The sequence below is a fragment of the Thamnophis elegans genome, chromosome 3, assembly GCF_009769535.1.
Source record: "Thamnophis elegans isolate rThaEle1 chromosome 3, rThaEle1.pri, whole genome shotgun sequence".
NCBI lineage: Eukaryota > Metazoa > Chordata > Lepidosauria > Squamata > Colubridae > Thamnophis > Thamnophis elegans.
Genome location: NC_045543.1, coordinates 84,781,626 through 84,807,819, shown reverse-complemented (window position 1 = coordinate 84,807,819; position 26,194 = coordinate 84,781,626). Strand labels below are relative to the sequence as shown.

The window sequence follows — 26,194 nt, the reverse complement described above, 5'->3', positions numbered from 1 at the left end:
TGGGAGCTGCAAGTGCCTCCACATGTGTACTGGACCCGTGCCCCTCCTGGCTGGTTGCTAACAGCAGGGAGGTGACATGGGGCTGGATCCAGGCAGTTGTTACCGCCTCCCTTCAGGAGGGGTTCTTTCCCCCCGCTCTAAAGGCGGCGGTGGTGAGACCCCTTCTGAAGAAGCCATCTCTGGATCCAGCTGTTTTAAACAATTACCGTCCAGTCTCCAATCTCCCCTTTGTGGGGAAGGTTGTTGAGAAGGTGGTAGCCTATCAGCTCCGGCGGTCCTTGGAGGAAACCGATTATCTAGATCCCTTCCAGTCAGGATTCAGGCCGGGCTACAGCATGGAAACCGCTTTGGTCGCATTGATCGATGACCTCTGGAGAGCCAGGGATGGAGGGCAGAAGTCAACCCCTAGGCCCCTGAATTATGGGGTGCCACAGGGATCGGTCCTGTCCCCCCTCCTGTTTAATATCTACATGAAGCCGCTGGGTGAGATCATTCGACGGCACGGGATAAAATACCATCAGTATGCGGACGATACACAGTTGTATCTGTCCGCCCCGTGCCAACTGAGTGAAGCAGTTGACGTGATGTGCCAGGGCCTCGAGGCTGTTAGGGACTGGATGGGGGTTAACAAGCTTGTACTCAACCCAGATAAGACCGAGTGGCTGGTGTGCTTCCCTCCTACTAATTGGCCAAGTGTTCCATCTCTCAGGCTTGGGGGTCAAACAGTACGCCCCTCAGACAGGGTTCGCAATTTGGGAGTCCTCCTGGACCCACAGCTGACTTTTGAACACCACTTGTTGGCTGTGACCAGGGGGGCATTTGCACAGGTTCGCCTGGTGCACCAGTTGCGTCCCTACCTGAACCGGGAGGCTCTCACAACAGTCACTCGTGCCCTTGTGACCTCTAGACTGGACTACTGCAACGTGCTCTACATGGGGCAGCCCTTGAAGAGCATTCGGCGACTTCAGCTTGTCCAGAATGCAGCCGCGCGAGCGATCGTGGGTGCGCCTCGGTTCACCCACGTAACACCTATCCTCCGCGAGCTGCACTGGCTGCCTATTGGTCTCCGGATACGCTTCAAGGCGCTAGTCGTCACTTATAAAGCCCTTCATGGTATTGGACCTGAGTACTTGAGAGACCACCTGCTGCCAATTACCTCCACTAGACCGATTAGATCCCACAGATTAGGCCTCCTCCGAATTCCATCTGCCGGCCAGTGTCGACTGGCGACTACTCGGAGGAGAGCCTTCTCTGTGGCTGCTCCGACCCTTTGGAACGAACTCCCCGTGGAGATTCGAACCCTCACCACCCTCCAGGCCTTCCGCAAAGCCCTTAAAACCTGGCTGTTCCGACAGGCCTGGGGCTAAAGAACTGTTGCCTCCGTCTCGAATTGGTATGGCTGTTGTGTTTTAATCATGCATTGTTTTTTTATGTTGTTTTAAATTCTTGTTTGTATCCCCCTTCCCTGGTTGAGTTGTGAGCCGCCCTGAGTCCCCTTCGGGGGAAAAGGGCAGCATATAAATAAAATCAACATTCAACATTCAACAACATTAAGTGTCAACACAGGGAGAAGTTGATAATGAATTCTCTGCATACAGTCCTTGTATGAAAAGTTTAATTTTCAAACAGGGGTAGGTCGAAAACCAATGTGGAATGAATTTCAGTGGATATACTGTTTCAGAATAAAGTCCTGCTCTGCACAGAGACTTCCTATACACAATTGTCTAGACTAGAGATTTGGGCTGCAACCTTCTATGAAGCATTACACATAAATACATGAATAGCAGTATACTCCAATCTGAATTCCATGCATAACTATGCATGCTATTGGAAGGCTGGAGTCGTTCCATGGAATAATAAAACACAAGCAAAGCCAACCATGAATTAACTATTTCTCTGAACAATTTCATAGAATGGGGTTTATACTTTAAAGACTTGGAGCATAAGCACAGGTAAACTGTAGTGCCAAATCCAGCTTCAGATCTGCATTCAACAGTACATAATAGAGCCAGTATATTTTAGAACCAATCAGTGAATTACACACAGACAGTGATGCACACAGACACACATGCATTCTTTAAATAAGTCTTCCACATGTTAATAGTCTCAGTTGGTATTGTCTGTGATAGTTTTGCAGAAAACTCTGTCCAACAGAATTTGTGGTTCAAAAAAATAAATAAATTATGTGAGAAAGGAAATCTTTTATTCTTTTCTGGAATCAACATTTAAGATGGTTAAGTTTCCTTTTATGATTCCAGTAGCAAATTTCAGCCCAAACTTATATAGTCAGAAATAAATCCCGCTGAGTTGCACAGGACTGAATTCCAGATTTGTTTTGTTTAATTTGTCTTCAATATCCTTCCATCACTTTGGCTCATTCAAATTTTCCAATATCCTCTTTGGGTGGGGTGGGGGAATGCAATGATTTAATCTGATCATTTGGACATGCTTAGTTTTCAGAGGAAAAACAACCTGGAAGGGGAAGACATAGTCAAAGCCAGCAGCCTGAACTGTACCTTAAAACCTGCAGATCCCCTTCTGAATTCTGCACTTCATCCATAAGACGGTGCCATCGCAACAAAGTTTTCAGCTCCTGTTGCTCTTTTGCTTCAGTGACTGACAGCTGCTTGGGACAACACACACACTGTTCAGTGTTAAATTTTCTCCTGACCCCCCCCCCCAATAATTTCTGAATGGAAAGCGTAACAAAGGTTATGTTGTACTGTTAATATAATTTAGGCATAAATCTGCATCTGTATCTGGGCATACACAGGTATACACAAACGCAATATGTATGTATGCACCATACATTTAAACACAGTAAGACAGATTAATAACAGAGATGAAATGAAAATAACTGTTCCAAATATTAATGTGGGAGATATTTAGTTCTAATAACAGTTTATCTAAGCATAAGTAATATTGCTCCATGGGTCCTTTATGTCTTCAGGCTGCCTGGAAGATTTCTCTTTTTAGATAAATTCAAATTGTTGCTGCAAAGAGAGAATAGAACTTCTGCATTAAAAAAAATCAAACAAAGCAACTTTAAACTCACAGAATGTATTTTATGTATCAGGGGTGTCAAACTCAAGGCCTGCGGGACCCGCAGGATGCTTAGATCTGGCCTGCAGAGGTGGCGCAGTGGCTAGAGTGCAGTACTGCAGGCCACTTCAGCTGACTGCTAACTGCAGTTCGGCGGTTCAAATCTCACCAGCTCAAAGGTTGACTCAGCCTTCCATCCTTCCGAGGTGGATAAAATGAGGACCCAGACTGTGGGGGTGATATGCTGACTCTGTAAACCGCTTAGAGAGGGCTGAAAGCCCTATGAAGCGGTATATAAGTCGAACTGCTATTGCTATTGCTATTGCAGGGGTGCCCTGGAAATAGTGAAGGACCAGCCCATGCTGGCAGAGGGCTAAAGGAGGCCGTTGCAGGTAAAAACAGACGCTGAAGTGGCCACACCCATCCTGGCCATGCCCACACCGGCCTCTTGAGTTCAAAAACAGCCATGATGCATCCCTTAATGAAATTGAGTTTGACACCCCTGTATTATATGAATGTGTATCTTCTGTATATATATGTACATACATACATACATACATACACATATATTTGTATGTGTGTGAATAAACATGATGTAGTGGCTGAGGCAACAGGCTAAAACCGGGAGAGCAGGAATTCTAGTTCTGCCTTAAATATGAAACCAGCTGGATGACCTTAGGCCTTTGACTCTATCTCATCCCTAGGAAGAAGGTAAGGGCAAACCACTTACCTTCTGCAGGCATCTGTTGAGACAGTTGCTAACACTGCCTCAAAGGACCCCCACCTCTTAAGTTTAGAGTTCTCTGATTTTGCAGGCAAAATGGTCCCCCAAAAGGAAAAAAAATGAATGGGGAAGCACACCAAAATTTCAGCAATTGAGGCAGGTGTTCCAGTCATGATAGTTTGCAGATTCAAGTTGCAGACTCAATCTCAAGATGGAGATTTCAGACTGAGAGTTATTAATCACTACTAGGTGTTACAGGCATCAAATTATTATTCATGGTATAATTATTCATGGTATACTAGACCGAAGAAATAATGGCTACTTTTTCAGTTCTGAAAGCATGAAGGCCACCCGAGTTTCAGATTTACATCCTGTCGCGAATGGCTTAGCAAAGTGATACTGATCATTTTTTTAAACTTCAAGATAGACTTCAAAAGAAAATGGAACTCAGCACTTGTACAGAATATAAGTAGAGATTTTAGCAGGACTACCATCTGATCAAGGAAATTTTAGTAAGCTAATTTCATGTTATTGGTCAATTAATTACAGGCTGTCCAAAAAAAGAAAGATATGTAGTGATTCTATCAGATGGATGTACAGATATTCTTTGACTTATGATCACAATTGAACCCAAAATTTATGTTGTTCAGTGAGACATTTGTTAAGTGACGGTTGCCCCATTTTACGACATTTCTTGTCACAATTGTTGAATGAATCACTGTAGTTGTTAACTTAGTAACACAGTTATTAAGTGAATCTGGCTTCCCCATTGACTTTGCTTGTCAAATGGTCGCAAAAGGTGATCAGGTGATCCCAAGACACTGCAACCATCATCAATATGAGTCAGCTGCCAAGCCTCTGAATTTATATCACATGACCACATGATCACATTAACCACCATGCAGATTGTTGCATGAGCAGGCACAAAAACAGCTAAAGAAATGATTGAAGTCTGGGAAACCAAGCCCCTCATCAGTCAACAGGAGTGCTGATTTACCACCAGCGTATCAAGTACTTAGAAGACAGGGGCTGGGCAACACAAGCAAATGACTGCTGACTTAAAAGCCAGCCATCAACACACCCTAATCAGCATCTAAAAAGTCACATACAACAGGCACCAAATAAATACCACACACAGAACAGCATACACTCTATTAGGGAGAAGTTCCCTGAAGATTAGCTCCAGCATGAGTCTGAAAATTGGGAAGACAAAACCTCTGGTCCTGATGACTGACCCAGATTGGATCTTTCATATCTTCTTTTCAGAACTTTATTTTGTAGGCCACCCAGAGTCATATTACAGGAGAGATGGGCATCATAAAAAAAAATCATAACAAATAAATAAATAAATGGGAGAAAATGCTGAGAACAACTCCATAAAAGACTAGAAAAACTCAATCTTCAAAATCAAATTGGAGATAGTTGAAAAAAAATCAGAAAGAGAATATAATAACTAAAAGATAAATTAATTTAGCAAGATGAGAGACAGCTTTGAAAGTTAATTTGATGGGGTTAATTTGAATGACATGATAAAAGTCACTCAAGTGAAATACATTAATCTGAAATTTGTAAAAGTAGTAAATTTATTTGTTCTAGATAAATTCGTGTTACCATAGATACTAAGTCTTGAATGTTTGAAGCCAAATTAATTAAACAATATTGAAGTCAGGAAGGTCGACTGGAAGTTCTCCAGCTGAACAGATGTGAAGAGGGGGTGAGCTCTGAAGATCCTCACGTGAACTCTGTCTGACAAACCAATTCCGAGATCCTTTTTGGATCAAAACCCTCCTGGAGGGAGGCGAAGAATGGTAGCGTCTCATCAGACCCAGAGGGAGGCAACAGGTCCCTCGCAGGTCAAAGATTTGCTCTTTGGAGAGGGCAAAAATTGGAGTAGGGGCGGCAGCATGGCAACATGGCTGCACAAGAAGCTAGCTTCCAGCCAAAGCAATTGAGCAGGAGCGTACAGGGACAAGATGATAACTGGTAAGAAGATCTAATTAACCCACAGTCAAAAATCAAAACTTGGAAAAGGCAAAGAATCCTGAAAGTATAAATAATATTAATAAACAAAATCCAGATTTTGGATTTTGGATAAAATAAAGAAAGAAAGGGAAAAGGGGAGGGTTGAATCACAAGCCCCAAAAAAGCCATTTGCTTGAAATAACTTGGACAGAAAAGGAGAAAGTAGAGAAGTGACAAACCCACTTAAATACAAAGTCTAAATTTGGTTTTGGATTTGAAATGGAAACCCAACATATCAAAGAGATTTGCTTCATCTGCATTTCTTCTAACTAATATATCTTAAGCAACTCCACTTAATGAGAGTTGGAATGTAACAAGGGAAAAAATCAAGAAAAAAGCACTATTTTCTCACTGATAACTGATAATCTAATCTTGCCTGTGCAGGAAGATTTAATTAACCAACTGCCATAAATCAGAACTTGGGAAAGAAGGAGGCAAAGAGAAACATACCCGAGTTTAGCTGTATACAAGTTTGTTCCAATTAATATATTCTGAGCAACTATAACCAACGAGAAGTGGAAGGTAACAAGGGGGGAAAATAATAATAAAATCAAGAACTGGGAAAATACGATTTTTTTTTTCTTTGCAAAGATCAAGATGGGTCCTGCTTCTTTTCCGCTTCACATTAGCTGAATTAGCTAAATTTAAGGTGGGCCAGAACTTTGAAATAAGAACTGTATAATTAACTGTAACTTTGAAACTGGATATTATGGAAAGGTGGAATTTGAAGAACTACGTGAAATTATAAAAAATATGCATAAATCATTAAAATCAAGTCTAAATAGATTTCTGAACTCAGAGAAGCAGGAACTGAAGGTAGAAGTGAAGGAAGAAGGGGGGAGGAAGAATGAAGGGATAGAAATGGTGGAAAATAAAAAGCAGACAAAAAACTTCATTGAGTTCGACATTGGGTAAAGGGGGCATGTGTCCCAACAAAAGGAAATAAAAAGCAGACAAAAGACCTTATGGAGGGTGACAGTGGCATAGCGAAAACTGAAGAAGGGGGTTACGTCCCAACAAAGGAAAATATAAAAGATTTATTTGGGTTTGACAGTGGCTTGGGGAAAATTGAAGAGGGTGGACATGTGAAATAAAGAAAATGGAGAAGACAGGAATAGAGAAGTGGAACAAAAGACTTACTAGGAAAAAAATCAGACAACTAGAAATTGTTATATAGGAAAATATAAAGCTAAGGTAAAGAGGTTTACTCCTAAACATGACAATAACATTGAGTTGCTAACGGTTTGAATATGACAATGGAAAGATAATTAAATAAAGGTTAAAATATATGGAATATGGACAAATATGAAACTGTTATGGGGAGATGGTAAAGCAGAGGTTTGTGATGCACTTTTATACATGATAATTAAATTGAGTTGCTAATTGATTGAATATGACAATGGAAGGACAATTAAGCATGGGTTAAAATATACAAAACATGGACATATATAGAACTTCTAAGATGATGAACAAAGTGAGATGTGTACCACTTGTTATTCTAGATAGTAGATTAAGGGAACTGTAATGAATACTGAATAGTAAGGATTATTTAAAGTCAGTTAAGGGTAACCTAAACCAAGATATGGAAAAATGGAGAGGGAACATGAAATATACTTAAAATGGGAAATTATTGATATTTAAAGACAGAAGCACAAATTTGGGGATGCAAGAATGCATAATTATATAACTATAATGATGAGAATAGCTAGGAATTGAAACCAGGTCTACATCTCAGCCAAAAATAGGCTAAAGAGGGGGAGCGGGTAAAAAACACAGTTACTATATATGTATACATTTTTTCTCTTTTAAAAAAAGGAGGAGGAAGATATATGTTAAAATTAAATATATATATTGAAAAGGGATTATAAATACCATTAACATAAAATGGAGCTTGCTCAGAAGCTGAAATACACCAAGTAAATGAGATGAAGAGTGTGAAGTAGAAGAGAGAGGTAATGGAAGAAAAGAGAGATAGGAGAGAGGGCGGGGGTGGGGAAGAGGAGGAGAGAAAGAAGGAGTGGAAAGGGGAGAGAGGAGAAGGAGAGAGGATGGAGGAAGGGGAAGTAAAGAAGGACAACAAAGGGAAGAAAGGAGGTAGGGAGGAGGAGGAGAGAAGGAGAAGAAAATGATGGATGGTACAAAAAGGGTGTATGAAGAGCAGAAGAGCCAATAATTGTTTAATTGTTTTTGGGAGTTGATGGTAAGACAAATTGATGTAAACATTTAATAATATAATATGATATTGGCGATTTAATAGTATACATGTGGCTATATGTTATGAAAATGAAAAAATAAAAAACTTTATATAAAAAAATACTGAAGTTAAGAAATGTGATGGTGGATTTTAGACACATAAAACAAACATAAGAATCCTGATGTTTGGGAATTTGGGCAACCCATTTCTCTCTCTCTCAAACTCAATCTAATCTTATGTAATGCTCTATAGGAGCAACGGAAAGGCTTGGTAGTTAGGAATTCTGCATGCTTTTGCCTTTTATTCAGTAATTGGCTCTGAGGATGTCACTTGTCTCCATTAGATATTTTGTTTCATCTAAACATCTTTGGGAAGCTTATAAGTAGGACATGAAAAAAAATTATTTGTATGTTTGTTCTAACTTTCCTAATCTAGGTGCTCCACGTCAGACATTATCTGTCAGATGAGTTCTTGCTAGCTGAGCCTTGATTTCAATTGCCTCTGACATTTTCTAAACATCGTGATTTCCCCACCAATATTCTTGTATTTGTACTATGTGTCCAAAATGTTTAAGCTTTAGCTGAATTATTTTTGTTTCCAGTGATCAATACTATTTTACTTCTTCTAATACTTAAGGCAAAACCTCTACACTAATCAGAAAAGTAAAGCATGAATAGAACATGGCTAAACAGAAGTGACTCTAGGTTTATTGATTGTTTGGTTATCCAACTCCCAAATCGCTTTGGGCAGCTTACAATTAGGAAAAACATAGAAAATATACACAGAGGCACACACAGAGAAACATATGCACCTGTGGTGTTTTTCAATTTATTTTACTACTGGTTCACTTGCATGTTTGCACGCTTGCATGACACTTTTGCGCATGCACAGAAGCGTCCAGATGGGTGGGCAGAGCCTCCTGCTGCCGCCACTACAGGTTTGCCCAATCCAGGGAAAACCGGCAGAAACCCACCTGTGATATACACATAAAATGTATAATAAATTAGTAGAGAAAATGAATCAAGGTAAGATCAACACAAAAGCAAAAGGCAAAAAAAGGAACTCTAGAATCATCCTATGTCGGGGCTTCGAGGGGAGGAGCTGCCGCCGTCGGGAGCACAAAAAAGCTCCTGCCAGGACTCTGGTTCGTATATCTTATAAGATCTATAGATATCTCCCCTTTCTGGCAGAAAGGGGCAGAGAGGAGGTCAGTCGTTAGGATCTCTTTGTAATTCATAGCTTTTTTTTTGCTGTGAATGGAGAAGAGATTCAACATTAGCTGAGCCTTTACTCCGGCCAGTTTTCCGCGCTGCCTTTTTTGCAGCCTAGGCAGATTGCCTCCCCCCCCAGGACAAAGCTAAGCTATTTAAAAGCCAATCCGGGCGGGGACCATTCCCGAGGAATTTCTTCTATTACTATTTAAAATACCAGCTTCAATTTCGCAAAAGGCTCCCTTTCTTTTTTAGCTGCGTCACAAGATGGTGATCTCGTAGCTTTTGTGTTTGATGTGACGTACCTAGTAAGCCCTACCCTCCTGAAGGCTTCTCCGTACTAATTGCTAAAAGATTAACTGAGGGGAGCACAGACTTTGATTTTTGGCTCGCTTGATTGCTTGTCTTTTATTTTTATTCTGGAATGGCTCCCAAACCTAAACAGAAGCGCTTCCTTAATAACATATCTCCAAAAACTGCTATGAAGCCGCTACCCTTGTCTCCTACACCCTCCACGGGAGATTTGCTAACACAAGAATTCCTCCTCAAAACGCTTAATGATTTCAGACAGGAGATTAATCAACTGATATCGGATTTATGTGATCAATTTGATGCTAAAATTGCTCAGGCAAAGCAGGATATGATCGGAGTAATGACAGTCATGACAGATTATATTGCTGAAACAGAGGACAAATTGGAACTTTTGGAAGAAACTAACCTTAATCTGATATCAAAAATCCAAACGTTAGAACAGGAAATTGAATCTGCCCAAAAAGAACTTGTCATGATAAATTATAACAAGGCTGCCTTTGCCATACGAGTTAGAGGACTGCGTGAAAACCAACAGGAGAATTTGAAACAGACATTCTTTGAGGCTTTCAGTCGCTTGGTGGGAAGTCCGGGACTTAACTTTGATTGGCAGATTCAAAGAATTTACCGCCAGAATTCCTGGGTAGCAAAACAGCGACAGCTTCCGAGGGACATAATAATATACTTTACTACAAGGGAATCTAGAAATGAGATAATACAGAGGCTTTACGGAAAGAGGTTGATAATTGATGGGGAGGACTTGATTGTTTTTAAAGAGATACCATTTCAAATATTAAGAACAAGAAGACAGTACGCTTTCTTAACCGAAGAACTCAGAAATTCTCAGATTCCATACAAATGGGAAGTCCCAGCTGGTATTACAGTTACATTTGGCAATCAAAAACACCGCATTAACTCCGTCTGTGAAGCCCGAAAATTTTACTACGAGACCCTGAAGGCGGGACTTCCTGATTCATCCGGATCTGGGGAGAGGCAAGGAGAAGGAGAAGACAAACAGCGAGACACGTGGCTACAAGGTGGAGGGTGTTGTTTTTCTCTTCCGGAAGGGCAGAAGACTAAAGAATAAAGACTAAGCGATGTTTTTAAAGTTTTATGATTTCTGTCTGGGATAAAATGGAAAAGTGGCATATCGATGATGAGACATGGAGACTGAAAGAAGCGTTGCTGATTGTGGACATATATTGTACAGAAGTTTTGTCTGAACTCTAACTCAAATTGTGCATGAACTATTTTCTTAGGCGAGGAGAGCGGAAATTGTGATCTTTTTGAGTTGCGGTTTGGGACGAACGGAGTTGGGAGGTGCGTGGGAGAGGGAAGGGCAGCGAAAGTTTAATTAGATTACCTGGGGCTAGAACGCAAGCTGATGTTTGTTTGAGTTGCTATATCAATATAAAGTTAAGAAAGACTGGTCGGAGAATCTTCAGGAAAGTGGAGTAAACATGGGAGGAGCAATGAATGTGGATAAAATATGTATGTGGATATGGATAAAGGCAGGGTGGAAGGTAAAAAATTTATATGTGGAGGTGGGTAAGGATAGAAAGGGAGGTGTTGGAAATGAAAAATGAAAGAAGTATTTGAGTTTAATGGTGTTATAGAAAGGTTTGGATATTTGGATAAAAAAGAGATAAATTAAAGGTCTGAATAGATAGACAAAGCAAGGAGACTTTTAGTTGGGGAATTCTAATTGATCAACTTACCTGGCTCTAATACAGTTTGATACCCTGCAAGTAGCAAAATAATCGAAATTTGGAATGAGTCACATTGTTTAAGATTTACAGATAATGGGAAGCTGTGTTAACGTAGTGGGTTTATTGACCCTTTTTGTTTCTTTCTTCTTTTTGTGTGTGAGTGTGGGTGTTGTTTATTTCTTATTTTCTACTATTTTTCCTTTTTCTTTTTGGCTTTACTTTTATTTTATTTTTTTAATTTTAAAGTTAGCTGGCCTTATTATACTCAAATGCTTGTTAAAGAATTATGCCGGGCATGGGACCTGCGAAGCCGTAAGGGGGTTAGGGAGGGGGGATTATAGGGGGGAGGGGGGAGGGTGGAATTACAGTTTCAATCCTTAGAACAATAAGAATTCACTTGTGTACTGCGGCTCGTTTTTCTTTTTTTTTCTTTTTTTCTTTTTCTACTTTTATTGTAAAAAACAAATTGAATTGTATGGATACACCAAAGTGAGGAGAAGAGGGAAAGAGAAGGGAGAAGTAAAGAGGGAGTGAGAGGGAATGTATGGAGGGTGAAATGGAGGGAGGGGGAGATGTCTGAGGGGGTAGGGAAGTAGAAGAGGGGAATGCTGGAGGGGTGAAAGGAAAGTTGGAGGGGGAGAAGAGAGGGTGTATGGGGGAATGAAGTGTTATGTGGGGTTTTTTTTTTTTTTTCCTTTTTTCTTTTTTTTTTATGCACAGTATATAAGTGATTGTATAAAATGAAAATGAAAATGAAATAAAAGAAAGAATCATCCTATGTCCAAGGTAAATAACCAAATCTTCAAATCTTTCATGAACAGTATAAGGGTTGGGAGTTTGGTAGACTCTCTGGATGAAGATAATTCCAGAGGGCAGAAATTCCATGCCAGACCTGGCATGTTTTCCAGGTGCCACAAGATGATATTTGCTTAATTAATAAGATCAAAGATTGGCAAAGGAGTGAAACAAAGTTGCATACTTTCATTGTTAGAGCTTGCAGATTATTTGCACTTTCAGCTACCAGAGTAGTGTGTCAGTATAGCACAGGTTATTGATGTTTGTTTCAATAGGTTCAAAATATTCTATCAATCCACGAGTTTCCTTCAATATATATTCTGCATATTCCCTTATTGAAGGAAACTCGTGGATTGGAAGAAGATTTTGAACCTATTGAAACAAACATCAATAACCTGTGCTATACTGAAACACTACTCTGGTAGCTGAAAGTGCAAATAATCTGCAAGCTCTAACAATGAAAGTCAATGAAAAGATGAGGCTAAGCTTTAAAATATAACAAAACACAATACTAATGACAACATGTACAGGAACCTGGCAATGAAGATGCTGAAGGTGGATAGTTTTTATCTTTTAGGATCATCTATAAATAGTAAGATGGGACAAGGTAGCTTAGTGGCTAAAATGCTGAGCTTGTCGATGAGAAAGATCGGCAGTTCAGTGGTTCAAATCTCTATTATGCCGGACACGTGACCACAAAGATGTCTTCGGACAGCACTGGCTCTTCAGCTTTGAAACACAGATGAGCCCCCTAGAGTCAGGAATGACTAGCGCATATGTGTGAGGGGAACCTTTACCCATGAATAGTAAAGGCACAATCAAGAAATAGGCTGCAGACTAGCAGTTGGCTGGATAGCAATGAAAGCTTTGGGAAAAATATTCAGGTGTCAGGATGTATCTATATCTACAAAGATTCGAATCATGCAGAGAATGGTTTTTCCTGTGGCAGTCTATGGAAGGGAAAGTTGGAGTTTGAGAAAGGATCAAAGAAATATTGATACTTTTGAACACTGGTGCTGGAGAAGACCCTTGAGAATACCATGGATAGATAGCAAAGCACCAAACAAAAGGATCATACAGTAGAAGAAATCAATCTAAAGTTTTCACTCGAGGCATAAATGCCTTAAATTTATGATTTTTTTTTATACATTATGTGAAAACCTAGCTTTCTAGAGAAGGTTGTTAACTTGCAGCTCCAGGAATGAATTATCTGGCCCCTTTTCAATTGGGTTTCAGACCAAAATATAGCACTGAGATAGCTTTAATCACACTTAACGTAGTTAACCAATGGCAAGACTAAGATGAGTGGTGCATTCATCCTGACTGTTATTGTTTCCACAAAGTCAGAAGACTCTGGCATGCCCACTCCAGACAAATGTTACCTCAGAAATCCAGAAATAAGAAGAGTCTGATCCTGATTCCATCAATATAGACTTGGATCACCCTGATACTGATTGGCTTGCCTTGGATTCAAATGGAGAGCAGTGTGTTGGTTATGGGCTTATATCCAACCACCAATATAGACACTCTTTTGTTAACAGTAATGTCTATTTCATTTAGTCTCTTAGCTTCTCATCCACTGTAAAATATCTGACACTCCTGTGATATAAGGTGCCTCTTCCTAGTGCATTTCAGTTCACTGATTCTCAGATGTCAGTTATCACTTTGATATTGCCTTGGTTGTAAATGTCTGCTTTGCCTTCTTGGTAGAATGATGCAATGATATTCCCTTCTCTAATTAACAGTGTTTAGCCTGATTCCTCATTTATCATGATTGTCTTTCACTGGTGACCCTTCTAAGAAGTATAGCTCATAGCATAATTGGGATGTACAAGCATCCTCATGAACATAAGGTAGAAGTAGGTAGGAGTAACATCCTTGCTGAATGTTTAGAAGTCTGATTACTGTATTTTTCAGAGTATAAGATGCACCAAGATTTTGAAGAGACACATTTTTTAAAAAAAGGTTTTGCACTCCGCAGACCTCCCCAAAACAGTCCGTTTTTCACAAAAATGGGCCCATTTTTTTTAAAGGGCATGAATAACCTTTAGGAGGCTTGTAGAGTGCTCCTAGGGGGTGCCCCCCACAAAATGAGCAAAAGATGGCCCGTATTTCATGAAATGGGCCTGTTTTTTTGTCCAAAAAAGGGCATGCATAGCCTTTAGAAGGCTTATAGAATGCTCTGGGAATTGGGGAGGGGGCAAAATTCAGCAAAAAATGACCCGCTTTTCGCTTATTTCTGCCCTCCCCAGGCCCCAGGAGCTCTCTGAAAGCCTCCTAAAGGCTACGCACTGCCATTTTGGTGAAGGGGATGGGTTTCAGGAGGCAAAAAATGCTGTATTCAGTGTATAAGATGCACCCAGATTTTCAGCCTCTTTTTTGAGGGGAAAAAGGTGCATCTTATACTCCGAAAAATATGGTACTTGCAAAAATGGATCAGAAGAACAGTGGGAAATTACTCCACTATTTATGAAATTACAAATGATGAGGAATCCACAATGATATTTAATCCCAATTGTTAATCCCAGGTGATTATGTAGAAATGAATTACTGTACAAGTGAATTAATAGAACTGATGTGTAAAGGCGGTCAAATGTAGCCAACTCTACAACTTCCTAGAAATAGAATAGAAAGAACAATCCACAGCCTCTCTTGCAGTCCTCAGCCAATTGGTTGCAAATCTCAAATTATCCTTCTGTGTTATTCAACTTTAAAAAAAAAAGAAAATGTAGAAATAAATGAGATTAAGTTAAGCTTATCAAAATGTAACTGCTTTGTTGAAATTCAGAACTAACCCCCAAATCCAAAAGTCATGAAGGGATGGGAAAAGGACAAAAATGTCTGACTTCCTTGGTAATAATATTCCGCCTTTCTTATGTTTCCTGAAACTCTAGGTAACAAAAAATAAAAATTGTAGGCTCCTAAAATGATAGGATTTGGCAACAGTGCTTTCCTCTTAGTATTTGACAAGCCAAAAGATTGTGTCTTAGGATTCAATTTCTGGCAACTCCAACTTTCCTGTCAATTGCAGATTGAATATAGCCAACCGTATAACATTCTTGCAAGAACAGCGCACAAAATTTAGACTGCATCAATAAAAATATCATTTCTGAATCACAGGGATTAATCATTTCACAATGATCACACCCAGTGGTGGTATTCAGCCGGTTTGGACCGGTTTAGGCGAACCGGTAGTGGCAACCTGCACGTGGGCCCATCCACCTGCCCCCACTCTACGCCGTCCTACTTAGCCACGTTTCAAGCCGCGTGCATGGGTTCAAGCTGCGTGCATGAGCAAAGCAAAGGTACAGAAGGTGCGCATGTTCATGAAGCAAGCATATGCATGCACACACACTCACAGTTTCAGTGCGCAGCGAACTAGTGGTATAAGAATGTGAAACCCACCTCTGATCACAACCCAGCTCAAAGATTGGATTTAATGCTAGAGAAGGATTCGGACAACTGGAACAGTTCAGAGGACAGCAATGAGGATCAGGGCATTAAAAACTAAATCCTACAAAGAGCAATAGAGCAATCAGAGAATATTAAGACCCAGAAGGCTATGACAGCTGTCTTTCATACAGAAAAAGATCAGGGTTTGTTCTCTATCCTTGCAGAGTGCAGCACACAGAGTAATGTGTTTAAGGAAAGAAGATTATGAAGGATCCTAACAGTAAGAGCAATTTGACAGTGAAACTAATTACTCAGGCAGGCAATTCCTTAGCTGGATGCAAGCAGATGCTTTAATATAGTTTTCTCCATTGGATAGTGGATTGCACTTGATGGTTCCTTGCAATGTCATGACTGTATAGTTTTATCACAATATTTGGAAAAATCCAAAATATTTTGGGGAGTTTTAAATCTTATACAACCAAAAATTAAGAGCTGCAATGTAAATGTTAAAATTAATAGCCTGGTAAAAATATTTCTAAAGGGGGATAGCTTTTCTTTGAGGACTAAAAAAAAGTTAATTATGTATTCAAGACCTAGCACAGCATTTCAGTATAATTGTTTTTCATTGTAGCCTTGAAAACCAGAAGATGTGGATGATTCATTCAAAAGCTTTAATTTTTTGTCCCACAACCCACAAGAATATTTATTGTATTATCTAACAATTAGTCGTGGGCCAATTAGTCAGCTTATAAGTGAACAAATGATTTTCCACTTGCGGTAAAGAATTGTCATGCCTTATTTATTCTCCATCCACAAAGATATATATATATATGATTAAATTAGTTCGTAAGAACTAAATTATCAACGTTAGATATAAAAGAAAGAATAAATACAGTGCTCTTGAAAATCTCACATTTTTGGTCCCATTAAAGAATCAAATAAAATTTTTCCCACTGATGGAAATTAAACAAACCTGACCTTAAAATAGTTACAAACATATAATTACATGGAATTTAGGACAGCTATCAACTAGGATATTTCCAAATAGATACCATTCCCCACCTCTTCCTAACAGTTAGAATCAGGAATCTTGCATGATGACAGGAATGGCTTAAGTCATTTATTTTGTTCGAGTTAACTAGAATGTTGGTGAGCAATAAGTGATCTGAACATTCCAGGTGAACATTTGCTTCTTCATCAAGCGGAAAATCGAACACGAAAAGAAGTTTCATGAAACATTGCAATTAGGAGTCAATGTTTATTGTACAATAATTAACCCTGGTCAAAGATGCCCAATGATTTTGGTTTGAGTGTAATGAACTATAATTTTGGGTACAGGCTTCATACATCATTTTCTTTTTAATCTATTGACCCACTAATACAAAGAGAAATGGGAGTGAACATTCCGGTTGATTATGCTACAAATCATAGTTTAAATGGTGAGGTCAACACATGATGATAAAGGATACTAATATTGCACATCTCTCTTGACATTGTGATAATAGACAAGGACCAGAAGACAGGAGTGGCGATGATAGTGATGTCAAATGACAACACCAGGAAGAGTAGAGAGGTTGGAGAAATACCTTGGAAGTACCTGAAGAAAGAACTAGAAAAGATGTGGAAAATACAAGCCAAGGTAGGCAGTCATATAGGCACACTTGGGCATGTGAATCATAAGCAGGGAAAGTGGCTCCAACAGATCCTCGGAACAAAGTCAGAGTTTTCTGTCCAGAAAAGTGCAACATTAGAAAAAGTTAAGATACTAGGCAGAATCCTCAAATTAAAATGGGAGCAAGAAGAGAATTTTGGAGAGACAGGAGGGGAGGGGGCAGGGGAGGGGAGGAGAGGGAGTCACTTCTGGTGAGGAATGGCAAAGTGACATTCTGCAAATTGCAAGAGACATTATGGCTGAAAAAGAAGCCAAAAATTTTCTCCCAATCAAGAAGAGTTTTTGAGTAACTTTCTGTATTTTGTACATCTTTTTTATGTGTTTCTGAGTACATAGCAGAAACTGATGTTTTGCAATCATCTGGGAGTCATAAGATTTCTTGTACTCACAGCCATTAATGTAGCCTTTTATGGACTCAAAGGGGGAAATTGTTTACATACAAATTGAGATACAAACAGTTTAAATTATTATACCTGACAACTCTTACGGGGCTTTTGCTGATTAATATGGAGGGATGAAATTTAGAGATGGGCTTATAGAAAATCGAGAAAGTGGGGGGGAGGAGGAGGAGAAGAAGAAGAAGGAAAAGGAGACGAAGAGGAAGAAAATCTTTAGGATGTATGTATGTATGTATGTATGTATGTATGTATGTATGTATGTAGAGAGAGGGAGAAAGGGAGGGGGAGAGGGAAAGAGAAAGATCTTCAGGCTGGTGTTTTCGGCTTAAAGTGTGGTCAGAGCTGCTGTCTTTCTATAAATCTTGGTGGGGGAGGATGTGGAGTGATGGCCTTGTTTCAGTAAGTGGAATGATTGGTTGTGTGGTTGTATCACGATTGGTAGATTGGTGCTGATTGGTGCTGGCTGTGTTCCATTGTTGTTTTGTGTTGTAACAGCCTGGGTGGTGTGTGGGGCTTGTTTGTTGACTAGGGCTGGTTTCCAGATGTCTGGTAAGCAAGAGGTATCGTCACGTTTATTCATGTTGTTGGGGTTAGGGTGAGATGGCGAGTGAGACCTCGCTGAAACGTTGCCAAGACAATCTCAATCTTACACAGGAAAAGACCCAAACACAACAAGACCAGCATATACCTACACCCATGAAAATCTACGAATATATATATATATATATATTCTTAGACTATAATGAAAGTTTCAATTTAAAGTGTCAGAGAATTTTTATTTTTTTGCAACTGTGCCCATTTGCCCAGGAAAAAATAATAATTTCAATACTGCTGGAAAAGATTATCCCCATGGATTTATCTTTGGATAAATGAATATTTTGTGAGTAAAGTATAAGAAGATAAAGGTAATTCATTTTGCCAGGGTCTTCAAAAAATTATGTAGGATCCTCGGAAGACATCAAATAGAGCAAGTTCCTCATTTTAGAAACATGGCTGTCATGCAACATTACTCAGAGAGAAGATACTCATATAACCCAGGTTGCTTTGAATGCTCAGAGGGGCTAAGCAGCAATCTTTTTATTTTCACACATCTAGCGACTTTGAAATGTTTTGAGGACAGGATGCTTGAACCATGAATGGACCAGTCACTCTTGGTTAGCCCACCCTTCTTCACAGGGTTATAGTTGTGGGTAAAATAGAAGGAAGAAAGTGTATGTTCACATCCTTGAGTTGTTTGTAAAACTAATTATTATTATTTTGTAAAAATAATAATAAAAATAATAATAAAAACTGGAAACAAATAAATAAAAGAAATAAAAGAAATATGAAGCTCAGTTAAATCCAGACATTAACTATGAGAACCTAGAGAGGAAGTTATTGTTGGTCATCTTTGCTCTATTTTGAGAGGAAGAGCTTATAAAAATTTTATGTGTGTGTTCAGATATTGGTTACAATGCTCATTTTTAACCTCAAGGTTCAATGCATCTTACCCTGATAGTCAAATACTTAAAAAGACAAGCAAAAGACAAACTACAAAACTTGGAATTTTCAAGCGAGATGCTGACAGCCCTGGGACAAAATCATACAATCATAGTTCTCAAAGCCAGAATTCTCAATAAAAAATTAAAAACAGAATATAGCGCATGATATATGTCAGAGCTCGATTGGATCAAATTAAATTTTATTTTAAACCAACATACAAAGAATACATTTTAGAAGACTTCATGCTATTGTGGTTTACTATCTTACACTCAGTAGCATTGTTGGGTAAATACTGCAAAAATGCCCTATTCTGAAAGGTTTATTCTTGTAAAGAGAAGACAATTACAGGATGATGCTGTGCTTCACTGTAAAGTTTATGAAGACATTCCTAATCAGCTTCTAATGAGTCTTCTTAGCCCATTTTGGCAAAAGAATGCAATGCGCAATTCAAGTCACAAAGTTTGTATTTATAACTTGGGCAACTTTAAATGCTTGCTGGAGAATTGTGGGAGTTGAAGTCCACCCATCTTGCAAAGATTGGGAACACCAGTCTAGATATATGATCTGCAATTAATGTAAGGTATTTTCTGTAGCCTTATCCAACAAAATAAATACTTTAGGACTCTAGAGTATATTATTATTGCGTAAACCAATAGTAACAACTATGGCCCTTTTACAATTTGACTCACAGTATTCCTGAGCCCACATGGTTATAACAAGTTATAAAGGGAGCACAGTTGCCTACTCTCGGCATAAACTAATGGTTGCCCTTGTTTTTTTTTTCATTACGGATTATTCTAACTGTACCTTTTGTGCTGCTGACCAAATTGCATCTTCTAAGTGAGTAGCAAATCCTTCACTAAGCCATTCTTCTGTCCAGTCACGTGCCCCTATGGCCAAACCAAACCAGGCATGAGCAATTTCATGGCACAGTCGTGTTCCGCAGAGGTTGCTTTCTCCAGATAATGTGCTCTGTGACAGGAAGATGATATGTGGGCTGCAAAATATGAATGAAGGAGAAAGTACATTACAGAGCTGTGTTTACAGCAATACGTACACTTTATCAGTCTTGTCAGCCTGTTATTACTATAAGTATGCTATGCCATGACAGCTAGCTCAGACTTTTTAAGGAATTAGGTTGCACTTTATTGTTTTTTGCCTAAGAGTCCAAGAAAATATTCTGCCAAGTGTTTGTTTCACCAAATGTCTATTACCTGTAATAACTAACCCAAACCAAAGTTTTGTATTTTTCAAATTACAAGGCCGATTTCTTTCAATGGAAGCATTTATACTTAAACAAAGGCTAGGTGTAAATATAATCCACAGATATTCTTAACTAAAGATCAAAACAACTATGGAAAGGGAAAAAAAAAACAGAAAAGTGGACCTAGTAAAAAATGCTGAAAACTAAACACCAGAACAACAAATAAGAGTAAACTAAGCCTTCAGTAGACCATACTTTATAGTCCATATTATTCTTTACAGAAATATGCTTTTAAGATGACTGCTTGTATTGTCAAAGAAGAAGAAATTGTCATTCCAGCAATAAGCTACCTGTATTTTCTCCTTGGTATTAATTCCATAAAATTATATCTGTAAACAATGCAAAGGTTGCTTTGGATTGGACAGTCTTTGATATGTTTTTGGGAAAAGATATCAGGTATCCATATCTGAGGAAAATATAAGAATAGCTGCTAGTGTGGAAACTTTGGTGGAAAGTTTATAACACAAATCTCTATGACATTTACTAGTACTAGAGGTGGATATGGAAATTATCCTAAGGATAGGAAGCCATAGTCTGGATGGAAAATTGTCAAACAGATTGGCACCAGGTCAGTAAAAGAGATTAAGTCGTATGCATTCCACTTATTTATTCAAACTATGTAGAATATTTACATAAAGAGAATTAAGTGCAAGAGGGTGAGTTTTAAAACATCAATAACCTACACTATGATGATGACACTCTTGAATAGTTTAAAATGCAAATAATCTGCAAGATCTAGTAATAAAAGTGGAGGAACATAGTAAAAATAGAACTTAAATTAAATGTAAGAAGGCCAAACTCATTACAACAGAATATTATGGGTAGTCAATAAAATGAACAAAAACTTCACAGGAAAGAACAATTCAGTTTTCCCTTGCAACACACACACACAAACACACACACACACACACACACACACAAATATAACAGGTTGGAAGAACAAAATAATCAAGTTAAAATGAAAAACAAAACAAAACATCAGTTCCATAAATCCCCCAAGGTCTGGATGAACACAAAATTTTCTTTAAAATCATTTATTTGCCATTTTCTCACATCTAATACAAAATAAACTTATTGAATTAAAGTCAGAATGAAGATTGGGGTTAAGCAGCATATAAATTTAATGATAAATATACTTCCTTTCCTTTCCTTGATGTAGTACTGCATCAAATACATATCTGTACTACACAGATATTTAATGCATGTATGTTATAAAACTATAAAAAACTATAAAACTATAAAACTATAAAAGTTATAGAATCACAAAATGACAGAATTGCGGCAAAGACAAATCTTGCCCAAAAATATGTACAGTATTTTTAAAACAGTATCCTTATCTAGTATTTCCAAATACTGTTGAAACAGTGTTTTAAAACTCATGCTATAATGACCCGTCACACAGAACGAGGACCATAACATTCTCTGCCACATTGTTTAAGAAACAAATTTCAATTTAAGAACTGAATTTAGCAACCTCAACATTCCATATGATAAGCAACAGTTTCATTTTCCTCATGTAAGTAATTGAACTCATATACTTCATATTTAAATTTTTATTCATCTAGTTCGTATAAATCCATGCTTAAACATAGTTCTGGTTTCCTGGAAATTCTTCCTCAGCTAAATCAATATCATAGATGCAATTTTCCTAGCCTTTACCGCCCAGCCAGATACAAATAGCAATTGCTTTCAGTCTTAAATTACTTCTAGCTTCTAGTACTACCTGATGGGATTTATTCTGGTCAGATTATGCTGATTGCTTAAAGTTTCTATCGCTACTTACGGTAAGGTTTACACCAACTCTGGTTATCTCCCAGCAGGACTCCCTCAGACCGAAAAGCTTGCCCATTCCTCAGCACTGCTTCTGCTTCCTTTGGCCACCAACTTTTTCAATTTGTCAATTTGTAGTTCCTTCTCCCATAGCTTCCAAAATGACAGCATACCACATGCCTTAATAATGTCAGATTCTAGTCTATCTGATTACTTTACTAATCTGACATTGTAATCACTTGCAGTCCTGATAGGTTTTATGGCACCTCTAGAAATAATGCTTGTCCGTGCAACCAGAGCACAAAACTTTCTGTATAAAGCTAGGTTTAGTGAAGTGCTAATTCTTTAATCTGAATGTCAGTACTGGAAATCAACCAAGCCTGCAGCATAACAGTAGGGTGTGTGTGTGTAGGGTGTGAATTCAGTTGTTGAATTTCAACATCTGAAATGTAGCCAGTTGGATAAATTGAGCCAAATTATTTCTTAAGGTGAGGTTTGACCTTATTTAGTTCATACCCTTTCAGCAAAGGGTAGGCTTAAGACTAATAGGCTCTTCTCTAAGGAGGTTTGAGGGTTCCAGACAATTCCTGGTATATAGCAGGAAATGGTTCAAAACATAACTAACACTTAGTTTATTTATATAAATTCATTCTAATCAATTCTAGCTCCAGTAACTTATTGCATATTTATTTATTTATTTATATTTATTTAGTTTATTAAAAATGTATAGTATAAGTATAAACATGGACATGGACACAGGAAATGGGTACAAATAAATAGGACAGGGATGGTAGGCACGCTGGTGTGCTTATGCATGCCCCCTTACAGACCTCTTAGGAAAGGGGTGAAGTTCCCGCTAAACAGTTTAAGGTTAAAGTTATTGGGGTTTGAGGATGTAACAACAGAGTTGGGTAGTGCATTCCAGGCACTGACCACTCTGTTGCTGAAGTCATATTTTCTGTGATTGAGTTTGGAGCGGTTTACCTTGAGTTTGTATCTATTGTTTGCCCGTGTATTATTGCGGTTGAAGCTGAAGTAGTCATTGACCAGTAGGACGTTGTAGCAGACAATTTTGTGTACTACGCTTAGGTCAGACTTTAGTCAGCGTAGTTCTAGCTTGTCCAGGCACAAAATTTCAAGCCTAGGGTATTCTATTGTGAGTAGAGGAGTGGAGTACTCTTCTTATGAAATACCTCTGGACTCATTCGATTATATCTGCTAAAAAGGACAGTAAGCTGCAAAGAAGTGCATTTTTGTTAACTTTAGAGAGCAAGGATATTTACAAATCCTGCTAAAAATGAATTTTTGACAAGTTTTCCAGAAAATGGGAAAGCAAAATTCTCTGGAAATAAGTTTTATATGTGGAAAACAGGTAAAAGAGAAATCTGAAACCAAATGTGTTTAATTTGCTTCAGGAAGCCTAGATTTGAGTGTAAAACAATCCCAGCAGGAAATGTAAGTCATGATTGTCCACCCACATTTCATACTAAGCTTCTCTCAATTAATTTCCACCCAAAATTCTTCTCAGCTTCTAGTCTGTGCAAGTCTCATACAGCGGATCAGTCACATGCCATAATAGGCAGCTTCCTACTATAACTAAGTACATCTAAGACATCGGTCATACATCTTCGATTTTATGACTTTTAAAACAAAGGAACTCCTATAGGACAGCATTACATTTCTTAGAAAATGTCATCATGCAGGTATATGAAAACAATTTGTAAATAATATTTTTATTAAACACTGCAATTAAAAATATAAGAACTAATACAAATTAAAAATGATATCAAAGAATTTGATATAAAAGAATATAAAGAAAAAATAGAAAGTGCATTAAAGGAAAAAACATTGGAAAAGGAATAGAAAAGAGAAAAAATAAGAATATAGTAAAGTAAAAAAAAGATATATGTAAAAAAATGATTTCTCCCTTCATAACAAATACAGACAATTTTAGTAACTTCTCGCCCTCTCTTAAAACAGGGATCCCGCAATCCTGGGCCACAACTTTTATCTCTGGGAAAACTCTGTGTTAGCAAAAATCTCCCTTACTGTTCCTGCAGGTGCTCATTCCAACATACTATCTCTTTGTAAAAAATAATTCAAAAAAGCAAGATCTTCCAATGGAAAGCCTTTTTATAACTAATTTCAGAGTCTTATTTCAAATCCATCTGTACTCCTAGTAACTATGCAAAATTGATGTTCTAATCACCCTTTTACTTGGTTGGAATCCTTTAACTCACAACTGCTCAACTCATTGAGCTGATCACAAAAATCACATTTTCTAGAATCTACTCATGAAGAGCAGCTTTCTGGAGGATATGAGGGCAACTTCTCACCTTTTCTGGAGAGATTTCATCTGCCAGAATTCAGTATCTGACCATCAATCTTCATTGCAGTACCATCCTTGCTCCTTCAGAAACATCTAGTTTGACATTAATCCTCTCTGAAGCTAGAAATGTTGAGGGAAAGGACTACATTGCCTTTTCTTTATATAGTGAAGTTCCATAGGACTGCCCTGCATTTCCTCAAAATTGATATCACGAACTATAGAAAAAGAACCACATAGTTCAATGCAGTGTAATATATGGATCACACAAGTACAAGCTACAAATCTGTATAGATGTCTTCTTTCCATCCTTTCAACATATTCCATAAAATAGGTCCTTAAGATATTTCCAAGATGCAATAATCCATCTTCTAAAAACATCTTATTATCCAACCCAACCCTTTCCTCAAAAATGTATGAACACCCACACTTCTCCTTAAACAAGTTTCTCTCTCGGCATCTGCTTGCACAGCCATGTTTGAAAAACTATGGTTTCAACTTGCTGGAAATACACACACCCAGTAACCAAAAAACACATGAGTCCATAATCTACCTCCCACTCAAAAAAAAAAAAAAAATCAGAAAAGAAGGTCAGATTCTGTTAAAAGAACTATTGCAAAAGACACTACATGAGACTGAAACTTTAACAAAGGAATAGAATCACAGAGAACAAGCAGCAAGAATAAACAGCACCTCCCCTAGACTCTACCCAAACTACCGTAAGTCAAATTATGAAGAATAAAAAGAAAGTACCGAGGGGGGGAAAGCACAGAAGCTAAAACACATAATGACACTCCCTTTTAGTACAAAACTCCCCACTGAGAGGACTAACTATACAACTTGGGGTACTGCTTTGGATACTTTTAAGTAAATGACCCCTAACTGTGGTCTACACAGCACTACAAAGAAATGGCCCAGAATGGATCAAGTAAATAACATTCCAGACATACTGCTGGCAGCCTTTGGGCCATTTGGCTGAAACTGAACAGAGGAACTTAGGGACTAAGAAACAGACACACATAAGGAGTTTGCACTTTTAAGTGTATCTTGTATGGCAAGGGGGAAAAAGTTAAGCTATGCTTATATTTTCAGTTTCTTGATTCGCAGTTCTTGGATTTAAGCACACTGTCTGTTATACTGAGACAAAAGAAGCAAAATTATAGGGATGCAGCATATATGAACTGCCCAAAAGTCTGATCATCAGAAGAAAATTTAATTTTAAGGCATCCGCTTCATCCTGCAGTCCATGCAGCCACATGGTCTGATTTGGGCCCAAATCTACTACTGGTCTCCCACTCTGGCCCCACAAAACTATTCTCCCCCCACCCAAGGATCCCTCTCTACTAACTCATACAGCTCAGTGGTGGGATTCAATTTTTTTTACTACCGGTTCTATGGGCGTAGCATGATGTGACGTGGCGGGTGTGGCAGGGAAAGGATACTGCAAAATCCCCATTCCCTTCTCACTCCAGGGGAAGGATACTGTAAAATCTCCATTCCCTCCCCACTCTAGGGGAAGGATACTGTAAAATCTACATTTCCACCCCATTCCAGAGGACGGATACTGTAAAATCTACATTCCCTCCCCACTCTAGGGGAAGGATACTGTAAAATCTCCATTTCCACCCCACTCCAGGGAACGATACTGCAAAATCCCAATTCCCTCCCCACCCCACCAACCTGCTTTCCAGCTCTGTTCTTCTGTGCAGGGCAACAAAAGAAGACCCAGCAGATCAGCTGGGACTCCAAAGGCAGCAAATAGATTTGGGGCGGGACAAGCCAGAGAAGATATTTACCGGTTTTCCAAACTACTCAAAATTTCTGCTACCGGTTCTCCAGAACCTGTCAGAACTGGCTGAATATCACCTCTGATACAGCTGTCC

At 38.6% G+C, this 26,194-nt stretch overlaps 1 protein-coding gene across 5 annotated transcripts in view; it reads right to left on the bottom strand.

Annotated features, from left to right (window-relative positions):
• Nucleotides 1–26,194, bottom strand: part of AOPEP (aminopeptidase O (putative)) — a 220,715-nt gene that overhangs the window by 134,102 nt on the left and 60,419 nt on the right. For all 5 annotated transcript variants that reach the window (XM_032214527.1, XM_032214530.1, XM_032214529.1 and 2 more), the window contains exons 6-7: nt 19,759–19,948; nt 2,517–2,623 (exon numbers count right to left, since the gene is read on the bottom strand). In XM_032214527.1, the coding sequence (XP_032070418.1) occupies nt 2,517–2,623; nt 19,759–19,948 (297 nt within the window). The remainder of the gene's footprint in view (nt 1–2,516; nt 2,624–19,758; nt 19,949–26,194) is intronic.